Source organism: Citrus clementina, unplaced genomic scaffold (genome assembly GCF_000493195.1).
Source record: "Citrus clementina cultivar Clemenules unplaced genomic scaffold, Citrus_clementina_v1.0 scaffold_6, whole genome shotgun sequence".
NCBI lineage: Eukaryota > Viridiplantae > Streptophyta > Magnoliopsida > Sapindales > Rutaceae > Citrus > Citrus x clementina.
The window spans coordinates 14,347,258-14,367,908 of NW_006262139.1; the positions used below are offsets into that span (position 1 = coordinate 14,347,258).

The 20,651-nt window shown below is 33.4% G+C and overlaps 3 protein-coding genes across 5 annotated transcripts; 1 reads left to right on the top strand and 2 right to left on the bottom strand.

The window, feature by feature from the left end:
- Positions 1-3,767: 3,767 nt before the first annotated feature.
- LOC18038446 (laccase-17) lies at positions 3,768-6,062 on the top strand. The gene is made up of 6 exons (XM_006429057.2): positions 3,768-3,884; positions 3,997-4,148; positions 4,289-4,533; positions 4,634-4,762; positions 4,891-5,853; positions 5,931-6,062. The coding sequence occupies exons 1-6, from the start codon at positions 3,768-3,770 to the stop codon at positions 6,059-6,061; spliced, it is 1,737 nt and encodes a 578-aa protein (XP_006429120.1). The 3' UTR covers position 6,062.
- A 351-nt stretch (positions 6,063-6,413) lies between these two features.
- Positions 6,414-9,433, bottom strand: LOC18038447 (protein FAR-RED-ELONGATED HYPOCOTYL 1-LIKE). 2 transcript variants are annotated; one of them, XM_024182790.1, is made up of 4 exons: positions 9,288-9,433; positions 7,022-7,437; positions 6,791-6,910; positions 6,414-6,635 (listed from the first exon to the last, which is right to left on the bottom strand). In XM_024182790.1, exons 1-4 carry the CDS (start codon positions 9,323-9,325, stop codon positions 6,562-6,564), a joined length of 648 nt encoding a protein of 215 aa, XP_024038558.1. In that variant the 5' UTR covers positions 9,326-9,433; the 3' UTR covers positions 6,414-6,561. The 2 variants fall into 2 exon arrangements, with proteins under 2 accessions (XP_024038558.1, XP_006429121.2); XM_006429058.2 differs by having other exon boundaries at positions 6,791-7,437.
- Positions 9,434-16,092: 6,659 nt separating this feature from the next.
- LOC18038219 (probable protein S-acyltransferase 16) lies at positions 16,093-20,537 on the bottom strand. Of its 2 annotated transcripts, XM_006429059.2 has the most exons (7): positions 20,127-20,537; positions 18,201-18,293; positions 18,015-18,116; positions 17,703-17,780; positions 17,524-17,622; positions 17,315-17,410; positions 16,093-16,789 (listed from the first exon to the last, which is right to left on the bottom strand). In XM_006429059.2, the coding sequence occupies exons 1-7, from the start codon at positions 20,397-20,399 to the stop codon at positions 16,676-16,678; spliced, it is 855 nt and encodes a 284-aa protein (XP_006429122.1). In that variant the 5' UTR covers positions 20,400-20,537; the 3' UTR covers positions 16,093-16,675. The 2 variants fall into 2 exon arrangements, with proteins under 2 accessions (XP_006429122.1, XP_024038038.1); XM_024182270.1 differs by lacking the exon at positions 18,015-18,116.
- Between the last annotated feature and the right edge of the window lie 114 nt (positions 20,538-20,651).

Genomic DNA, 20,651 nt, shown 5'->3' on the forward strand with positions numbered 1-20,651 from the left:
ATGCACAATCACCACACCACGAGGTGGCATCGATCAATCAGATGCCCCATCACTCTCTTCTAAGAAGTTTGGTGACAAGGAATGTGATCAACTAATGAATAAAAAGAAAAAATTCTACACACCCATTGGTTGTCTTTTGTTTGTGATCATCTCTGAACACATCCTCCAGTTTGAATCCCAGTTTCCACGCTTTCTTTTGATCAGAATAAGTAATTGGGTTTTCAAATTTCAATAGTCTAAATGAAGACACACATTGAATGATGATCATAAGGAGGTAAAGAAGAAGGGACGTTGTTGCTTGCATGAAAATCATGTAATTTACTTTTCCACTGGGTGAATGTGGTGGAGATGAAAATCAATACTTAGCTTCGAAGACTAAATAGCTGGGGAAGATCCAGTAAAGGTTTAAAACCTTGAAATGAGTCCATATTAAGGGAAGTAGCACACATAGGAACTACTTAGACCATACGGTAACATGGTGTCATATCTGCAACTACCCATATAAATCACACTTACGACGAGAATTTTCTTTTTTTTTTTCTTTTTTAATACAATTCTTAATTATTCTACTTCATTCCTCATATATATTCATAATTATTTGGTAGAGTCAATTTCCCTACAACCCCTGGAGATAGGCACCCGTACTCAATTGGTCCTCATATTTAGAAAGGGAAAAAAAATTCAAAACTTCTCCTCATCTTAAATATTACTTTTTAAGGATCAAAAAACTTTTGGATGAGGGTGGTAAATATTCGCGTCGTTAATTATGAGATTAAGAAATTACAGTAGAGATGATCTGGGTCAATTTTGAAAATATGGGAATCAACTGAGAATTTGATACTTAACTCTAGAGATGAAAAGGAAAATTTATACTTTTTGTCCTTGCTCTGTCATTTTTCATTTAATTGCACTACAGTCTATGTTTTGTTAAAAATTAAATAGTATTTCTAAATTTTGTCACTCAAGTCATATTCATTCATTCATTCATTTTACTATAAAAAAAAAGTCTAATTCATTTTAATTTTACCCTTACAAAAAAATAAATTATGAGTTGTGGATATTTAAATCATAAAAATAGGCTATTCAAATTCAAACACTTTTTACATCTATTTTTTAATTAAAATTTCAATTAATAAAATACGTATGAAATAATTTACTATTAGGGACAAAATATATACTTAATTAATTATATATTTTTCTTTTATTCTTATCCTACTTTAAATTCAAATTTTATTTTAGGCTAAACATAATTTCATTGTAAATAATAATATTCATTTAAAAAGAAAAAAATAGAACCGGTGTAAAAAAGTAATGGAACAAAGGAATAAAATTGGATTACCATATGCATTTGTAGTCGGGAGACCTTTGATTTAAGCAAGTTTTAGCATTAATTTTGCGAGGCATGAACTGGGCTTTTACGGAATTCTTTAATGGAAGAATATTTAAAAATTGCATAAACACTATAACTGTATATATATGAAGAATTGCACAATGATCATGAATTAGCGGTAAAACCAAAGGCAAATAGCACCAAAAAAAGAAAAAAAAAAAGAAACAAAAACAAGATCTAAGCATCCTTACTTAATAGTTAGAACTAGTCCCCATTTGATTGTTGTAAGTTTGCAACATTGAACAAAATTGCAAAGCAATTCTTTTTCCATTACAAGTAAAATATGAATAATAAAGAGATAAATCAATGTTTATTGCTATCAAATTAAGAGTTGAATTTTTGAAAGTTTAAAAACACTTTTTTATTCAATTTTATTGTCCACACTTTGTAAGATTATCTAATCCATAAAAGATTAATCTTGATTAAAAAAAGCAGAAGAGAATAATTTATTACTATAAAACAAATTAAACTGGGGTTATTTTCGGTATTATGACGTGTACATAGTCAAATTTTAATTTTTAAATTTAGGCTATGGGCTTTTTGAGTAATTGGGTGTACAGAGTAATTTGGTAGGTTCCAATAATTTTATACTATAATTAAATCATCTATATTATAAAAATGCCCATTCATTAAATTACTATTAAGGACAAAGGATAAACATCTATAATTTACAACCATTAATTCTCTACCTATGTTATCTTTTATTTAACATAAAATAGTCATTCATATAAATTAAAAAAAAAAAGTTCCCAAGAAAAGATTTAGTCCAAGATTTTTAGGGAACATGAATGGTAAGTTTTATAAATAATAAAATCTTAAGAGCCATAAACCTTTATTTAATGGCGTCTATGAAAAATATTAATATTTTTAAATCCCACTAATATGTAGACCAAAGAAGCAATAGCAGGATTATTGTCGATGAAAATAATCTATTTCTAAAATATGATGGTTCTAATTAAAACTATTTTATTAGGTTAGAGTTTATGAAAAGAAGAAAAAAAAATACAGGATAAAGTTCACGAGTACTAAACTATTAATCAGGAATAAAGAAAGAATAGAAATGAAATTCAATTATCATATACATGAATACATTAATATAAAAATCAGAGATATTTAATTTAATATACTTTAGGAATTACCCAACTTGTTCATTAATAATATTATTGGAAACATTTAATTTAGGCATATACATGTTCATTTTAGTCATGTATTATTATTATTATTATTATTAACAAATTAATATATATTTATTTTGTATTTTTTAATTGACATATTCAAATAATTTATTGTATATTAAATAGATATTATGTTATAAAAATTTCTATTAACACATATTCATTTTTTGTGCATTTTGAAATTTTTACGTGAGATTACATTCTTGTCTATACATTAATACTCATTCTAATAGTCAAAACTAGGTCGTTGGATTTACGTGTAAAATTTTTTTGAAACAATCCGGACATATATGTCAACATTTAGAAACCTTTTCCTTTTCTAATTTTTCAGTAAATATCAGGGATGACAATGTTAATAGCCATGCAAACACAGCTAAGCCGTTATGCAACTCTTCGATTAGATTTAATGGTTAAATCACTAAATGACAAAATAGGGGTGCCGAACTCCTGTCGCAAAGTAGCAGGACCCAATACTACAGCCGAAGTTACGTAAAAACGATGTCGTGTAATTAAGAATCAGTTAAGCTAATTAGGTGTGAATTAATTAGCAGCAACAGTAAAATTCACAGTGACTGCATACCGAAATAGGAAACTTATAAACTAAAAAAAATATAAAAATTGGTGAAAATGTTGAGTAAACTGTAAAATTGCTGTCTTTTAATTTTACTTTTTTTTTTTTCTTTTTCTGAATTGTGGCTTTTAACTTTATATTTGTGTTCTTTTTAATGATTGTCGAGCAATTAAAAACACATCTTGCAAAATGTTTGCTTCCGAGTGTTCACTTGGCCCCATGGGTGTCGGGGTGTGGCCAGTTTGAAACCCTATTCTTTACCTCCTTTATTTATTGACCAGTCGTGACTTTTAATTTGGTGATTCAAAGCTAATTATTTTGTTGTGGGTATTACTCTAATTCCACTTAATTGAATTCTTGAAGGCTTGAAGTTAACCAAATGAAAAAGGGTCATTCCAGTACTCGAATTTTATTGAGACAGTTAGAGGACAATCTTACTTTATCAACACTCTAAAATTAAGCTCGACCAAAAACAATACTTAGCCTTTTTACGTGGTAATTTGTGAAACCATGAAAACGAACTTCTATTAACTCTTGTACGATGTTAATGATGCTACCTAATCCCCCCTTTATATTAAGCCCTAATCGCCGTCCTTAGTCTATAGCGCTCTTGAGCACTAAGCTTGCAAAAATGGGTGCCTTTCATCTTCCTTCATTTGCTTCAATGTCGGTTCTGCTCCTTGGTCTTTGCTTTTTAGCTCTGCTGCCGGAGTTTGCAGCAGGCATAACAAGGCATTACACATTCAATGTACGTTAATTACTATTACTTTTGAGTAGCAAACTAACTTTGTGTTCATATTCTCAATAATGTTTAATTTCCCAGTTCTGATTTTTGGCTCTGCTTGTTGGATGTAATTAAGATTAAGTACCACAACGTGACAAGATTGTGCCACACAAGGAACATTATCAGTGTCAATGGACAGTTCCCAGGGCCTAGCCTGGTGGCGCGGGAAGGCGATCGTGTCCTCATTAAAGTGACTAATCATGTTTCAAACAATGTTACCATTCACTGGTATGAATTTATCATGAAAATGAAAGTTAATTTCGGTACATATGACTTTTTTTTTAGTGCTTAATTAAATTCGGTACATATGACTCTTTTTTTTTAGTGCTTAATTATCAAGAGTGTGCATGTTTTGTGTGAAAACACAGGCATGGGGTTAGGCAGGTAACAAGTGGCTGGGCAGATGGACCTGCTTACGTAACGCAATGTCCCATACAAACAGGCCAATCATACACTTACAATTTTACAATCACTGGACAGAGAGGGACTCTCTTATGGCACGCTCATATTTCGTGGCTTAGATCAACTCTTTATGGACCCATCATCATTCTCCCAAAGCGCAATGAATCTTACCCTTTCCAAAAGCCCCACAAGGAAATCCCCATACTTTTTGGTAAGAAGCAAACTTTCACCTACTCGGAACTCGAGAAATTTCGATATACAAATAAAGAATCAGAATCATATGCATCAGCTAACGGTATTTGGATGTGCAGGAGAATGGTTCAATGTAGACCCTGAAGCTATCATCAGCCAAGCTCTTCAGACTGGCGCCGGACCAAATGTGTCGGATGCGTACACCATCAACGGTCTCCCAGGGCCACTCTACAACTGCTCTTCTAAAGGTGAAATATATATATATATATATATATATATATATATATATATATATATATATATATATATATTTGTAACTGCTTTGTTTCAGCTTAATTTTGAAAGCACGACAACGAATTTGTTGACCCTTTGGTAGATACATACAAGCTGAAGGTGAAGCCAGGAAAGACATACCTCTTGAGACTAATCAACGCTGCACTCAACGACGAGCTCTTCTTCAGCATAGCCAATCACACACTCACGGTTGTCGAAGCTGATGCCGTTTACGTCAAGCCTTTCGACACTGACAAGCTCCTCATCACTCCAGGCCAAACCGCAAACGTCCTTCTCAGAACAAAACCTTACTTCCCCAATGCCACATTCTTCATGCAAGCCAGGCCTTACTTCTCAGGCATGGGCACAATCGACAACTCGACCACTGCCGGTATCCTCGAATACAAGCACCCATCAAACCACTCGATATCCTCTAAAAAGCTTCAGTTGTATAAGCCAACTCTCCCTTCGATAAATGACACCAGCTTCGCCGTAAATTTCACCAGGAAATTTCGGAGCCTGGCCAGTGTTAAGTACCCTGCCAATGTTCCGCAAATCGTTGACAGGAAATTTTTCTTCACTGTTGGGCTTGGTTCGAATCCCTGTCCGAAAAATACAACATGCCAAGGACCAAATGGAACTAAATTTTCAGCTTCGGTAAACAATGTGTCATTTGTTTTGCCTTCAACAGCTATTCTTCAATCATACTTCTTTGGACAAAATAACGGAGTTTATACTACAGACTTTCCCGTTAAGCCACCAATGCCGTTTAATTATACGGGGACGCCGCCGAATAATACTAATGTGAGCAATGGTACGCGGACGGTATTGTTGCCGTTTAATACGAGCGTGGAGTTGGTGATGCAGGACACTAGCATTCTTGGCGCTGAGAGCCACCCTCTTCATTTGCATGGATTCAATTTCTTTGTTGTTGGACTTGGTTTCGGAAACTATGACCCTGATAAAGATCTCATGAACTTCAACTTAGTGGATCCAATGGAAAGGAATACCATCGGTGTTCCTGCCGGAGGTTGGGTTGCCATTCGCTTCTTCGCCGACAACCCAGGTGAGCAACTATGAAATAGAATCATTAGCCGTCAAGTAAAAGATTATCTTATATTAGTATTTGATTTTCTTTAACAGGAGTGTGGTTTATGCATTGTCATTTGGATGTACACACAAGCTGGGGATTGAGGATGGCATGGATAGTACAAAATGGGGCACAACCGAACCAGACGTTACCACCTCCACCGTCTGATCTACCCAAGTGTTGATCATCTTGACTGCCAAATGACGGAGATTATTGTTCCGGATTGGCAATTTTTTTGAGTGTTCTTGTTTTTTTCCCTTTCTTTTTTTTTTAACTTAATATCTATGATCCTTTTCTGTGTGCTTGTTTGCCACTGTATCACATTTGATTGTGTTGGTTGAGAAGGGACCAAGAGTTCAAGTGTACGTCACATGGATTAATCATCTTTGTACACTACTATATGCTTGATTGACGATAACTTATTTTCTTTCTTGTTACAAATCATGTGTGTGTGTAAAACAATAAATGCGTTAAACCTAAGTAGTCATAAAAGATGTATACAAGCAAAGATTAAGTTAGCTAAAAGGAGGCCAAGCTCAATAAAATTAGCCAACATTATTATTTGGGATAAACAGAAACAAGTACTTTCCACACATTAACTTGCAGTGATGTGAGTCAATTACAAGAAATAGCTAGAAATCATTCATATATACATTTTACGACTCCATGTTCTGTCACTCTACGTTACAGCATGAGTGAGGAGAAGTACTGCTCAAATTCTTGATCAATGGTTGGCTTCCTCTTGCCACTTTGAGTCTCTGAATTGAGAACAAAAAAGAGAAAAAGAAAAACACAATTCAGCAAATGAAAAGAAAATTAAAAGGTCCAATGTGGTTGCATTATACATTCAAAGAGAATGATTAAACGAAATGGGATTCATAGGCCTCACAATCTATTTGCCAAAAACAATTACCTTGGTTGTGGCTCCATCTTCCAGAAGAAAGCACATAAACATTTGGATTCCCCTCTTTGGAGTCGAGAGTTTCTCCGATTTCCTTTTCTGTGAAATGTTCAGCGGCGAAATGATCCAATCCTGAGTAAAGATATTCAGCATGGCTACCAAATTCAGTTAGATGCTCATTAAGATCATCAAATTGATGCGACGTCTGGTGCTCATCGCCCACAAAATTAAACTGCTCTTTACCAGAACCTCCTTCTGTTTTAGCTGCACTGTTTGAAGAGTAGCTGTGGCTCTTGAAACTGCTGGAGGCCCAATTTAGAGACGAAGATGAAGGACAATCATCTGGTAATGATTCTCCAATCTCTGCCTGAAATCTAGATTTACCATGCACAGTTATAGAAGAATCGTAACCCTCTGCATATATATTGCTATTAGCTGATTCTTGTTCAAATCCATCAATGGTGGCTCCTCCCTTAATTATATTTGTTTGTAAGTTCTCTACTTCTGAGACTTCATCAAGTGTGGAGAGGGATTTAGATCGAAAGCTTCCATCTGAGCATTTAAGCTTTGCTATAGGCAAGCCCAAGTGCTCAGCCTGTAACTTTCTTTTCTTGTTCAAGCCAATAACATCGGCCCTCCGTATTTCATTAATAAGGAAGCTGAAAGTAGCGATAGAAAAAGGATAAAAATAATCTACAGCTTATAAGAATCTGCATTTTGCAATATATAGCTAAATAAGAGATTTTTAATATCTAATTCAATATATTGTAGTTCAATAAAATTCAATTTTGGTAGTTCACGAATAATTACTTGTCTTTATATCGCCCCAGTGGAGCATAATAATGCCCAAGTTAAGAACAGAAGGAATCATAGAGGCAGTACTATGGGCTTTAAACATATGCAGATATAACTCAAGTCTATCCAAATCCAATTAATTATCTTAGAACTAAAAATGGAGTAGAACTCTTGTTCTCAACCAAAAGTGAAGTTGATGTTGCGGAAGTTGAGTTGAATAATCATAGTATTTTTGTAACATCAATTGTAGAGAAATAAAAATGGCAAAACAAGTGCAAGAATAACACAATAATTTATGTGGTTTGGCTTTTTAGCAGGCATCCAAGAGCAAAGTAAGAGGAAGAGAATTTTACTAAAAAAGGGGACTATGGGAATTGCACAAATGTTGGAGACAAATTTAGAACTCAAACCACAATAGACCCTAACCTCTCTCTCACTAAGGAGAACTCTCAAATTTCATTCAAAAGCAACTCTTACAAAAAACTCTCTTAAGAGGTTCCTTTAGATTACAATTCAAATTTGTGGATAATATCTCTCAAAACAGAGAGCTCTATTTATGGGTTGGAGTGCCAACAAAAATGGACAAAATCATAGTAATCAAATCTCACAACTACCAAAATAGCGTGAAAACTTATAATTTCATTTTTATGTGGCATTTAATGATCGATACAATTTTTACCATTAATTGATGTTCCTCGAAAACACTATTCAAGACGTCATTTTTCAACAAACCTCCACCTTGACTTGAATAGTATCAAAATCCATGACAAAATGTCATTTACTAAGCAAAGAACCCAATCTATTACGCACGTACAACATAAGTTTTCACTTTGTGTGGGAAGTTATTGATAAGGAACTTCTTCAAAAGATTAAGACTATTGAGAATCCTATAGACAGGAAGATTAAGGTGGAGCCGCCCATCAAGTTGAAGCAATGCCTGAACTAAGATCAATATCTCGCACTTCGTACTATTCAAGTAAAAGTGAAGATTTACTGAAAAATGGAGCCTTCTATAGGGCCTTCTGGAGGAACACGTATCAATGGTAAAACTGATGATCAGAAATTGCATGCAAAATTGCAAGCATCGTACCAAACTTTTGTTGATGTCTTGCAATGCCATTTAATGCCAACGAAAATAAAAGTCCAAGCTCTCAAGCAAATTCGATGAAACGTTGGGTGTGAGTAAGGTTTGATGAAAAGACCCAAAAATAAAATAAAATGTTTCTGCTCACTAGCTGGCTACAGCTTCATCAGTAACTTGCTTTCGCAAAATGCTTCTAAAGGATAAACCTCTGCCACCAATTTCATAGATAATAACACAAAACAAGGAGTTGGGTTCTAACTGAAAATAACCCAAAAAAGCAAAACTTTCAACCTGAAAAAAGAAATAAGCTTGATTAAAAGATCGGATGGTTTATATACAATATCAAACTTCAATCAAGCCCACCAAGTTCACTTCCTACTACCGCATATATTTTAGTACCAAAACATTACATGGCAAGAAGAAATACTTCGCAGTTTCCAACTTAGCTAATTTCAGATGATTAAACTAACAGTACAGTTCCTGGCTCAAACATGTGGGCACATCATCAAAATCCAAAAGATTTCATTTTTGATGACAAAAGTAACCACAACAAAGACTGAGCTATATACAATACAGATCGTGAAGCATAAGGACTAAAGTGGAAATAAATTAGAGAAGTTGAAGTAAAACCTGTTGAGCTCAGATCGGTCGACGTTATCCACTTCCATTTTCAGGAAGAGAGGGAGGTGCTGAAAGCGAAAGTGAAAACCCAGGAGATGATGGAACCTCCGTTCGAGGAAATCGAGATTAAATAAATCACCTGCCTTTTTCCCGGTTTGGACAGCAAGTTGAAGCTCCTTTGAGGAGCGTGTGAAACACGTGCTAATAATATTAGGAGGCTTCGCCTTGTGTTAAGCTGGGGATTGATTAGCGCGCGTAAGTTGATGATTAGGACAGAACAGAAGACCATACGAGACCAAGTGAGTTATTCCAAGGTGGCACACGGGGCCCCCAACTTATGTTAACCTGGAAAATTTTCCTCGACGTCCCTTTTGACTTTTCATGGATAAGGCCCAAGGGGCATAATTAATCTAGTTATATTAACAAGTCCTTAATTTCTTAAATGATCATAATTAATCAGGTTCCGCTGTGTTGGACGACTCTAAGATAGAGTACTTTTTTATAAATATATAATTAAAGTTATAATAATTTTTTTATTGTTTATTATTTTACTGTATGACTGTTATTCGTACTCTATCTTAGAGTAATTTTAAAATAACCATAGCCTTAATCAGGTAGTGCGTTAAGATTTTGATGGTATGAGATGTTGGCTCGTCTCATAAGTTATATAGTGAATCACCTTATAAGAGTAGTTTTCTTTAAATTTTTATAATTTTATCTTCTATTTTTTTTAAACATTTTGTAGGTTCAGTAAAGTGATTGATCTTAAATTTAAACATTTTTATTCAGATATAGTGACAATATATGTTGTGTTATATATTAACGGGCACTATAATGATTTTCCTTTTTGAAATCGAATATGGGCTCCACGTACAATAACTTAAATATGCAAATTAAGATAGACCCAAAAAAAATTTCAACTTTTTATGAGATAGCCATTTTTGCTTTCAATTACAAAGAATTTGTAGTATACGCAATCAATTTTTATATTATTTTGTAAGATGTTAGATGGTGTCATAACTAATACTCAAGTCTTAACTTTTTCTACAGGGAACTAAGGTGGTATTTGTTTTTTTATTTGAAATCTTAATAGACTTGAATTAGTCTCAATTCTGAATAGAGCTGAATGTATGAATCTGAATGATGTGTTTGTTTTCTTGACTGAATCGCTAAAAATAAATATTAAGTTCTTTTTTTTTAACTTAAAAAATGTTAAAACTACTATTTTTACATTTATTCCCTTACAAATTATAAATGTTAAACAAATAATAAACATCTGAAAAAATATAAATAAGATAATAAATTATCTTTAATATTATATATTACATATGTTAATCAATTTTATTATAGTTTATGATGTTTTTATATGAAAAATATTCATAGAAAAGTATGAAGATAAATAATGCTAATTTGAAGAAAAAAAATCTACCATTATATATTATCACAAGTATATATGGAGATGGGTAATAATACTAATTGTTAAATTTTATTTAGATAAGAATGAACATTAATTAATTAGATAAAGATATTTTAGAGAATATCTTTTGATGACATCATTCTAACTTTTTAGATTAAAAAAAAGCTAAAAAGACTAGTTTAATAATTTAATGACTTAATAGCTTAAAATTTTCATTAAGTCGAAAAAACAAATAGACTTGATGACTTATTTGATTGAAATTAAGGTGGCGTTTGTTTTTTTGTCTGAAATCTGAATAGGCCTGAATTAGTATGAATTCTAAATAGATCTGAATGTCTGAATCTGAATAATATGTTTGTTTTTTCGTCTGAATCTTGAAAAATAAGTATTACGTTGTTTGTTTTTTTTAACTGAAAAAACTGAAAATATGTACTTTTACATTTGTATCCTTATTAAATTTGAATGTCAAATAAATAATATATTAAATACCACAATATTTTAACATTTATAAGTAAAACTATATTCAAGTGAATACATAATTATTTTAGAATTTTAATATATAAAATACCATAAATTTTAAATTTTATCATATATAATATAAAAAAGAAAAAACAAGAATATTTTTATGTGGGGTAAATGTCTATGGGTGAGTTTTGGGATAGACATGAAAAATAAATTATAAAACATGGATATTTTTTACATTAATAAGTAATCGACTTAATTCAAATTTCTCCATTAAGTAAAAAGCCAAAAAAATTAACTTATTTTATTAAGTCAAAATTATCTAAAAAGTCTCATTAAGTTATAAAAACAAACACCTCTAATTAACTTAATTAATTAAGTTAAGTCACTTTAAGTCATTAAGTTAAAAAATAAATGCCACCTAAGTCAATTAAGTCATTAAGTTAAAAAAAACAAACGACTAAGGTGGCGTTTGTTTTTTTGTCTGAAATCTGAATAGACCTGAATTAGTCTGAATTCTGAATAGATCTAAATGTCTGAATCTGAATAATTTGTTTGTTTTTTCGTCTGAATCTCTGAAAATAAGTATTAAGTTGTTTGTTTTTTTTCAACTTAAAAAACTGAAAATGTGTAGTTTTACATTTGTATCCTTATTAAATTTAAATGTCAAATAAATAATATATTAAATACCACAATATTTTAACATTTATAAGTAAAACTATATTTAAGTGAACACATATTGATTTTGGAATTTTAATATATAAAATACCATAAATTTGAAATTTTATCGTATATAATATAAAAAAGAAAAAACTAATAAGATGTTTGAAACAGTTGATTTGCAATTTCATCTCGAAGTTGTCGCATGTAATTTTGATCTTCCATACTTGAGGAGTTGATAGCATTAGCTGTGTGGTTTTGATTGCCATGACCACTTTCTAGCTCAACTTCATCATTTTCATATTGAGCAAATAATGCATCATCCACTGATATTTTTCGAAGAAAATTATGAATCGCCATGCATGCCACCACTATTTTTCTCTGTGTATCAAATGAGTATGGTGCCATCCTTTTTAGTATTGGAAAACGGGCCTTTAGCACACCAAAAGCACGTTCAATAACATTTCTCAATTTAGCATGGGCATGATTGAATATTTCCTCCCTTCCTCTAGCTTGACCGCCACTACGAAAGTCACCTAACCAATAACGCACATGACGGTATGGTGCCATGAAACCTCTTGTATGTGAATATTCTGCATCAACTAAATAGTATTTATCTAGAAAAAAACATTCAACATGAGTGACTAATAAAATATAATATTATAAATTATAATGAATAAATTGGTAAAATAATAAATAATGACATACCAGGCGGTGGAATAGGAAAATTATTTCTTGAATTACGAATGGTTTCAGTTAAGACCCTTGAATCATGTGCAGTTCCTTCCCATCCAACAACAACATATCTAAATATCATGTCAAAATCACAAAGGGCCATTACATTTTGAAAGCATTCTCCCCTACCCCGACCTCTATATGGCACTTGTTTATCAGTTGGAATACATGCATGAATAAGAGTTCCATCAATTGCACCAATTGAATCCTACATATTAGTAATTAAATTATTTCAATGATCAAAATAAAAAGCTTTATTCTTCAACATATTAGTATACAGAAAGTTTTATACCTTAAAAATTTGCCTTAATCGAGTATTACGGATGCCTCTTGAATTATCTGTAAATGACGGAGGAGTGATCATTTCTTTCGAAAACTTCATTATTGCAGACAGTACTTCATGAAAATACCTATGCACTGTATGACCTGAGTGCTGGAATCTAATTTTAATGAACCGATTTCGAAGATTATGGCTAATTGTAAATAAGAACATAGCCATTTTCTCTTCAACAGTTAAATGCTTACTATCAGAAAGCCATCCTTTTTCTTTGAACAATTGACATAGAGATATGAACCCATTCTTATCCATCCGCATAAGATCATAGCAGACTATTGGTGATCCATTTAAAAGTTCTTGAATGTAAAGAGAACCTGTCAGAGATTATGTAGATACTCGTTGCCTTTTGGTCGACCCTTTCAATAATTTTTTTACCAACATAATCAATTGTTTCCGTAATATTCGTCTAACCCCAATCTTTATGTCAACTTCTTCGTCAGCCATAGCCATATCTATTATACGAAAATATATATATATATTATATGTAGCATTTAAAGAAGAATATTTAATATTAATTGAATGTTGACATACCTACTATTAAAGTCCAAAGTATTGCTTAGGCTGCAATTTATTTGTGATAGGATATAACAACCTGACCATATAAACAAATTTATAAGAAATTACAAAGACAAAAATAAAGTAAAAAAAAAAACATAGATAAGCAATGTAAACCACACTTTGAGCAGCAAGATATTCATTAAATATTCAAATAACCAAAACACACCAAATAAAACATTGACAAATGAACTAGGAATAAGATATTGAGGCCCTTTTGGTAAACTATAAATCCATCCAATTCGTTCTTCATCACACTCCATGCCCATCCATAGTTCTCGATACTCTCTCTTATTGCAGAGTGCATTAGTAGCCACATAATACATGGGATTGTCATAAGTTAGTAGCTTTCTCAAAATCAGCATGCACTGAGTAATTGAAGGTCCTTTGTCATCGGTCTTCTCTAATACAGCCACTAATTTGTTGATATCTTCGCGAGTTTCATCCGATTTGCTTTTCTTTTGTTTCTTTTTACACCTTTGCATGTCATCGGGAAGCGGTTCATCCACATTGGTGTATGAATCTGGTGTTTTTACCTCACAATCATTATCTTCTACGTTAATTGGAGTTTCAGATAGCATCGATGATAGATTCCCCATTTCTGGTATCCCTTCCATTCCAGAACTCCAGTTATAAGTTCCTGTTGCTACTGCACCTGAGAACAATGCCTCCAACTCTTCAGCATTTGCTAAAGGTTTATTGCGAAATTGTTTAGCTTCTGGATATTTCTGTTCAATCAAAACATAATAATTGATTATACTTATATGTAAAAATATTAAATAATTTACTTAAATAAAAAAAAATGTTACCTTCAAGTATTCTTCCCATCTTTCAGGTGGCCAATCAAAAGTATGAGTTGTAGAATTGTAACCATGTCCTGTTGTCATTGTTAATTTCAGCCATGTGAGGTATTGCCTTTTCATATAATCCCATCCATTTTTAAGTTGTTTCGGGGCAATAGATTTTCCTGTCAATGTTTTCAGTTCCTGAGAAATCCTGTTCCAAGCAGTAGGCTTCAAGGTTGCCCCAGATCTATTTCCATTGTTTGCTTCACGCATGCAGAGATCAATAAAATACTTCCTATAAGTTGGATCAGTCCAATTTGCTCTCTCCCCTTGTGACGACATCTATGAGAAAGTTCCGCAAAAAACAATCAAATGGAACCAATTGTGGATTATTAATTTCAGCAATTGCCATTATTAATTTCACTCAAGGAGATTGGAAAATTCGTAACCACCCAAGATAGCTCTATTAAAACTACTTCAACCAATTACATTAAAAAAAAAATGCAATGTCATATCTGCATTCAGTCGATTGATCATACACAACATCATCTCAATTATAAAAAAGAAAAATGAAATCAAACAGATGAGCGAAAATTCTCCCAAATAAATCACTGTCAGATTAACAAAATATATTCATATAAATAAAACAATACCCAAAACGCATAACGAAGTGTGTCAGATCCAAAAAGAGTAGCAAAGCTATTAATTATTAAAAGTGAATGCTAGAAAACGTAATTGAAAAGTCAAATATAATAAAAGTGAATGCTAGAAAAGGTAATTGAAAAGTAAAAAAGAAAGGCCCAAGTCAAGTGCTTGCCTGGTGAGCAATTAATGGGAGATTCAAGAGAAATTAATGGGAAATTCAAGAACTGGACGAGAGAAGCAAAGTGAGGGGAGATTGCATGACGGCTAAAAAAATAATGATAAGATTATTATGTGGGATAAATTTTTTTAGGTGAGTTTTAGGATAGATATGAAAAATAAATTATAAAGTAGGGATATTTTTGACATTAGAAAGTAACTAACTTAACTCAGATTTTTCCATTCAGTAAAAAGTTAAAAAAATTAGCTTATTTTATTAAGTCAAAATTATCTAAAAAGTCCTATTAAGTTATAAAAACAAACACTTCTAATTAACTTAATTAATTAAGTTAAGTCACTTTAAGTTATTAAGTTAAAAAACAAACGCCACCTAAGTCTTGTATTTGATCACAACGTGACTCTATTTGACTCTTTTAATGCCAATTCATTAAATCTTTTTTTTTTCTTTTTAAGAAAGTACACCTTTCATTACTCATAGATAGAATAAATACAAAATATCAACTGAAAACTCATCCAGCCATACAAAAGAGTTTAGTTTCCTTAAGGCTAACATGGCCATAGAGTGAGCAAAGATATTACAACTTCTAGATGCATGTTGAGTTGGCCATAGAGTGAGCAAAGATATTACAACTTCTAGATGCATGTGAGTTTTGAAATTTTGACAACTCTTATTGGTTTCTAAATGTGGAAGATCACCCAATGAATATCTGTCAAAGTACCCATTTTGATGTTAATTAATTCTATCACTCCCTTCGAGTCAGATTCTATAATCACAGAAACTACTCCAGTTTTCTAAAGGAGAACTCTTCCCAACTTTCTTTGCCATCTTGCAGTCGAAAAGAGCATGAGCTACACTCTCCATTAAGCCAATTCGTTAAATCTGAAAAAGAAAAAGAAAGGGGAAAAAGAAATTCTGTCCTCCCCTGCACCGAAAAGGATACGTCACCTGTTTTGTCATTATAAATATGTGTTATCGAGTTGGAAAATATTATAAGTTTGGGTTTCCATGGACCATTTTCAGTATATATTTTACACTCATGAAACAAGGAAAAGAAAATTATGCAGAAAAGCTAAAGAGGAATGTTTTGTTACACTTGAGTTACAAGGACAACAACTTTGGTTACATCGAGAACAGCTTGTTTCTGTGGGCTTTTGTCATCGCTTTTACATCATATATTTTCATTGTTCAGTTGGGATTTTGGTTCTCTCTTTCACTCTTTGTACATTGTGTGTGCTAATGTAGCCGCTTGTCAGCGAGCTCCAAACTTGGAAAACAAAATCGAGAACAAAATGAAAAGAAAACAACGGTCCTAGTCCTAATGGTTCCAAAAAATGATTTACTTCAGCTATTGACAACTTAACAGAATGTCTCCCTCTCAGCTCATCTTGCAACTAACAGCTTCGAGCTTTCCTGACTGGCGGCGCTATTGCAGGTAAGTGATGCATGATCAACTTTTTCGTCTGGCTAAATTACCCCAAAAGAGAAAAGCCTTATCCAAACCGCACTTGAAAAAAAAGCTACGCGATACTGCCAATAGATCAATTTTTACCCATCCGTTGACGGTTAAGGTTGAAGATCATGTTATTTGCAATGAGATGCCATGATCAAAGAAACTCTAGAAATCTATTTTGACATTGATGTACCAACAGCATTATGATAGGCTGTGCGGAAGTTGAGACCTGAACCAATATGCCTTGATGAGGGACATATCCAGCTGAAGATATTTGGACCAAGTACCTGAAGAGTCATTCAAACCAGTTCATATTATGGATGTGCACCATAAACAAGCATGCATAAAAGAAAGTGTATACAAAGTTGGTCAAAAAGACACAAATGTTTCAACAGCAAGTTTGACCCTCAGGAATATGTAACATTTGTCTCTTGATTGATTGTTTAACTTCAACTAAAAGAATAGAAAGAGAGAAGAGAGGAGGGGCAGAAAGAATAGCTTTCCAAGTAGAACCAAGTTTGGGCAAGCCAATCTGGTCATGATACATTTAGACTGATGTGCTCCAAGCATAGTAGCCAAGCCACATGGTCCAGACAGAGCTTTAAAACAGCAAGCAAAACATCTTGGGAAGTTAACCAGGTAAGCACTTAATTGGCCTGACATGGTATGTAACAATCGGATAGTGCTCAATATATAATTAGTTCATCCCGCCGATCTCAATAATATTAACCAACAATAAAAATGTAACAGTAAATCTAAGCTTTCAAGAACGGCACATCTTAAATCTGTCACCCAAGAAGAAAGGTACTTACTGTAGTCAGATTTTCATAGATGCCTAGATCATATGGATGCTTATAAACAGTCCCACCTTTCTCTGCAAGCCACAAAGCTCTCACCCCTTCATGGTACTGAAAGAAATGTTAAGAGAGAAAAAATGAGATTTACAACAATGCTGGTATAAATTTAAAAGAAAAATGTCCATCAAGCATAAGAAAATCACAGTGGGAATAATTCTAATAACCTCTATTGTCGTTTTGTTGTGAAAAACGAGGTAGATATGCCAACCTAGAAGAACACTCAAAGCTACACTCAAGGGGACTAGCAACAGTCCAGAGACTACCTGAAAATGAGAGACAATTAGCAAAATTAAAAAATATGCTAGGTTTTAACTCAAACCAAACAGACGGTCATTGACATTACATAAGCGGTTCTGAAAGATCCTCCAGTTTGCAGCTCATCCTCCAGAGAATCATTAGTTAGACTACCCACAAGCAAAACCTGAAAATTTAAGTGGTAAAGGAAAATAAAAATTATGGCCTTAGTTCAACTACCCTAAATAAGAAAGAAAAGAGCGAAGTGCAAAATACAAGTAAAAAGGTTACAATTCCACAAAAAAAAAAAGGAAATCAGACCCAGAAAGTCAAATACACTATGTAACAGCATAAAAAAAAGCATTCAGGAATTAAAAGGTAAATGTGCAAATTTTATGATTATAAAAGAATCTCAACATACCATGGAGTAGATGCATGCAACCACAGCATACAAAACAAAGATGAAGAAGACCTTATAGTTTGCATGGCCGACGCAATTACTTATCCAAATGCAGTGGTGATCCTTACAATCAAGAGGTATCACTTTAACACATTATCCAGGACATTTGAGAGAAAAGGCAGCAGTGATAACATAGAACATACGTACCATTCGCAAAACACATCTTTTGCAAACACGGCAATGATGTGCACGAGGAGGTTTATAGTGAGAACACTTTTGACAGTACCTCAAGTCTCCTCCCTGGCAAAAGATCCCAAAAATTGCACGTCTGATAAGCCAGGTGTTAAGCTCTCGATGGAGAGAACATAACATATACAAAAAGTTAATCCAAACTTCAAAATGTAATCTTTCTCTAATTCCAAATAATCAATTTAACCAATATGCTTAAAGGAGAAACCAGTTGACTGCAACATTAATTTTCTTCCGTGCACCTACCCACATTAACTTAATACAAATACAAGGAGGACCACTAAGAAGCAAGCATTTCCTCATTACACAAGTCGCATTCTCCAAGCAACTAAGGTGTACATGAACTCTTCAAAAGACGTGAACAGCAGCATAACATTTTAGCTGATCCAGAAAGCTACAAAAAGATTCCTCATAACCTTATTGGTTTTGACACAGAGTACGGCAAGAATTTCCAATTCATTTTGGTTCATCAAGATGTCAGGTAACAATATCAAAGTCATGAGTTAACTCATTGACATGAGGGTAATTTCTTTGTATTGTCAACGGAAAAGGGATGAGTTTGGAGGCTAATCATGCTCATGGCTGATTTAATGCACAACAACAAACAAAACCCAGCAACCACAACTCCTTACTCCTATATTCCTTTCTTTTCATTTAATTAACACAATAAACAAAATCAGAACGTGCAAAACCAACTTTAGCCAGAAAAGACTATGCCAGTGGAGGATTGAGGAAAGACACAAGGGGCAATAACTCTATTGACTCAGCAGGTCAATGTAACCAAACCCCTAGATGCAACGTTCCGATCTCCCACCAAAGGAAATGTGTGCTTCAAACATTAATAATTATCATTAAGCATGATGATTTCGGATGATAAGTATATTAAGTTGTAAGAATCAAAAACCATCATTTCATTGTCATTGATACATTTAATTAGAGCTAAAACCCTGTATTTATGAGGTGAGAATGAGAAAAGCGGGCTAAAATCACATGGGGACATGAAACTTCATCACACATGGACTTTGTGCAGAGCATTTAAACTGTCTGAATAGGCAAATTCAAAGGGAACCCCTAGGAAACGACAAAAACTAGATTTCATTAACGAAAAATAATGACTTCTAAAAACTAATATTTCTTATTTGTTTAAGCTTTCACATGCCAACACGCACATGGAAGATCAAACGTAATGGCCCATTACCTCAATACATCCTTTTCGATCTATCCATTTGTCGAGTAAGGAAACTACAACACTGATGCCAGATAGGTGCAACTCTAAGACCCTCAAAACGACAATGTAATCATTGCTAGTTACACTACCATCCATCTAGTCATAATATTAATACCTTAGAGCATCAATCTAGTTAGTGCCAGCGAGACAAAATAACAAATTTCATTCAATCGAAACAAACAACACAAAATCCTGATGCAAATGTAATACACTCTTGGCATTGGTTCATAGGTTTACTTATGATCAATGAGAGTTACTCTCCAGCCTCCGCCACGTAATTACTAAAAATCCTCTGGAATAAAGGGTTGATTAAAACATATCCTGTTGTCATAAATTCCATACAATCAAGAAATTATCTGTCTCTCATTTCCAACAAATGCTAAATTAGCTAGTTACCCATCTCTAAGAATCTTATGAACTACGAAAATTTTACAAAAATTTTACCAAATGGAACCGAATCATTATTTAATACCTTCTCTTCACGTATCTCACTCCAGATCAGCTCATATAAAAGCAATAATCACATGACAAGTCATTACTCCAATAAAAATTATTCCTTTTAACGCACAACCAAACCAAACCACTATCGCATGCAACCAAAAAGATACAAAATTTTAACAAATATAATGTGAATTTATATAACAATTTTAATGTACCTTACGCTTGATCTCGTGCATAGGGTTTTGGTCATCTTCAACATCGGGCATGTAATCAGCGGGGACCCGACCCGGATCCCTTAAGATAGCGACAGTGTAACTGAATACACACATGAGAGCCACGACGGTGAAAACAATGGCGTTCATTAAACCGGGAGAGGACATAAGACCGAACCAACGGTCAATGAAAATGAAGACGGTGGTAAAGTAAATGTAAAAGATGGCCAAAACGACAACGCTTACGGGCAGCGAGAAGGTGAAGCCCTTCGTCATTGTCTTTGACGAATTTTACTGTGACGGCAGCGGAGGCACCGGCGTTATAAAACGACGGCGTCTCCGTGTGTGCGTGTGTGCGTGTTTTTTTTTTTTCGTTTAATGAATGGAGATGTTCAAAAGCTGGTGACGGGTCTGTTCTATTCTAGATGGTGCGGTGACCGAGTGACGTTAGTTCGGAGTTTTAGCTTGAAGGACTCCAAGTTTTGAAATTTTACGAAAGATCCAAATGTAGAATGAAAATACCACTTT

Excerpts from the sequence above, each read along its gene's own strand:
- LOC18038447 (XM_006429058.2), bottom strand. The coding sequence starts at position 9,325 with ATGGAAGTGGATAACGTCGACCGATCTGAGCTCAACAG. Across the intron at positions 7,438-9,287 it reads GACCGATCTGAGCTCAACAG|CTTCCTTATTAATGAAATAC; the intron begins GTTTTACTTCAA and ends CGCTACTTTCAG. Across the intron at positions 6,636-6,790 it reads AAGATGGAGCCACAACCAAG|AGACTCAAAGTGGCAAGAGG; the intron begins GTAATTGTTTTT and ends TTCTCAATTCAG.
- LOC18038446 (XM_006429057.2), top strand. The coding sequence starts at position 3,768 with ATGGGTGCCTTTCATCTTCCTTCATTTGCTTCAATGTCGGTTCTGCTC. Across the intron at positions 3,885-3,996 it reads CAAGGCATTACACATTCAAT|ATTAAGTACCACAACGTGAC; the intron begins GTACGTTAATTA and ends GATGTAATTAAG. Across the intron at positions 4,763-4,890 it reads CTACAACTGCTCTTCTAAAG|ATACATACAAGCTGAAGGTG; the intron begins GTGAAATATATA and ends ACCCTTTGGTAG.
- LOC18038219 (XM_006429059.2), bottom strand. The coding sequence starts at position 20,399 with ATGACGAAGGGCTTCACCTTCTCGCTGCCCGTAAGCGTTGTCGTTTTG. Across the intron at positions 17,781-18,014 it reads TTGCATGCATCTACTCCATG|GTTTTGCTTGTGGGTAGTCT; the intron begins GTATGTTGAGAT and ends TTAAATTTTCAG. Across the intron at positions 17,623-17,702 it reads GATCTTTCAGAACCGCTTAT|GTAGTCTCTGGACTGTTGCT; the intron begins GTAATGTCAATG and ends TCTCATTTTCAG.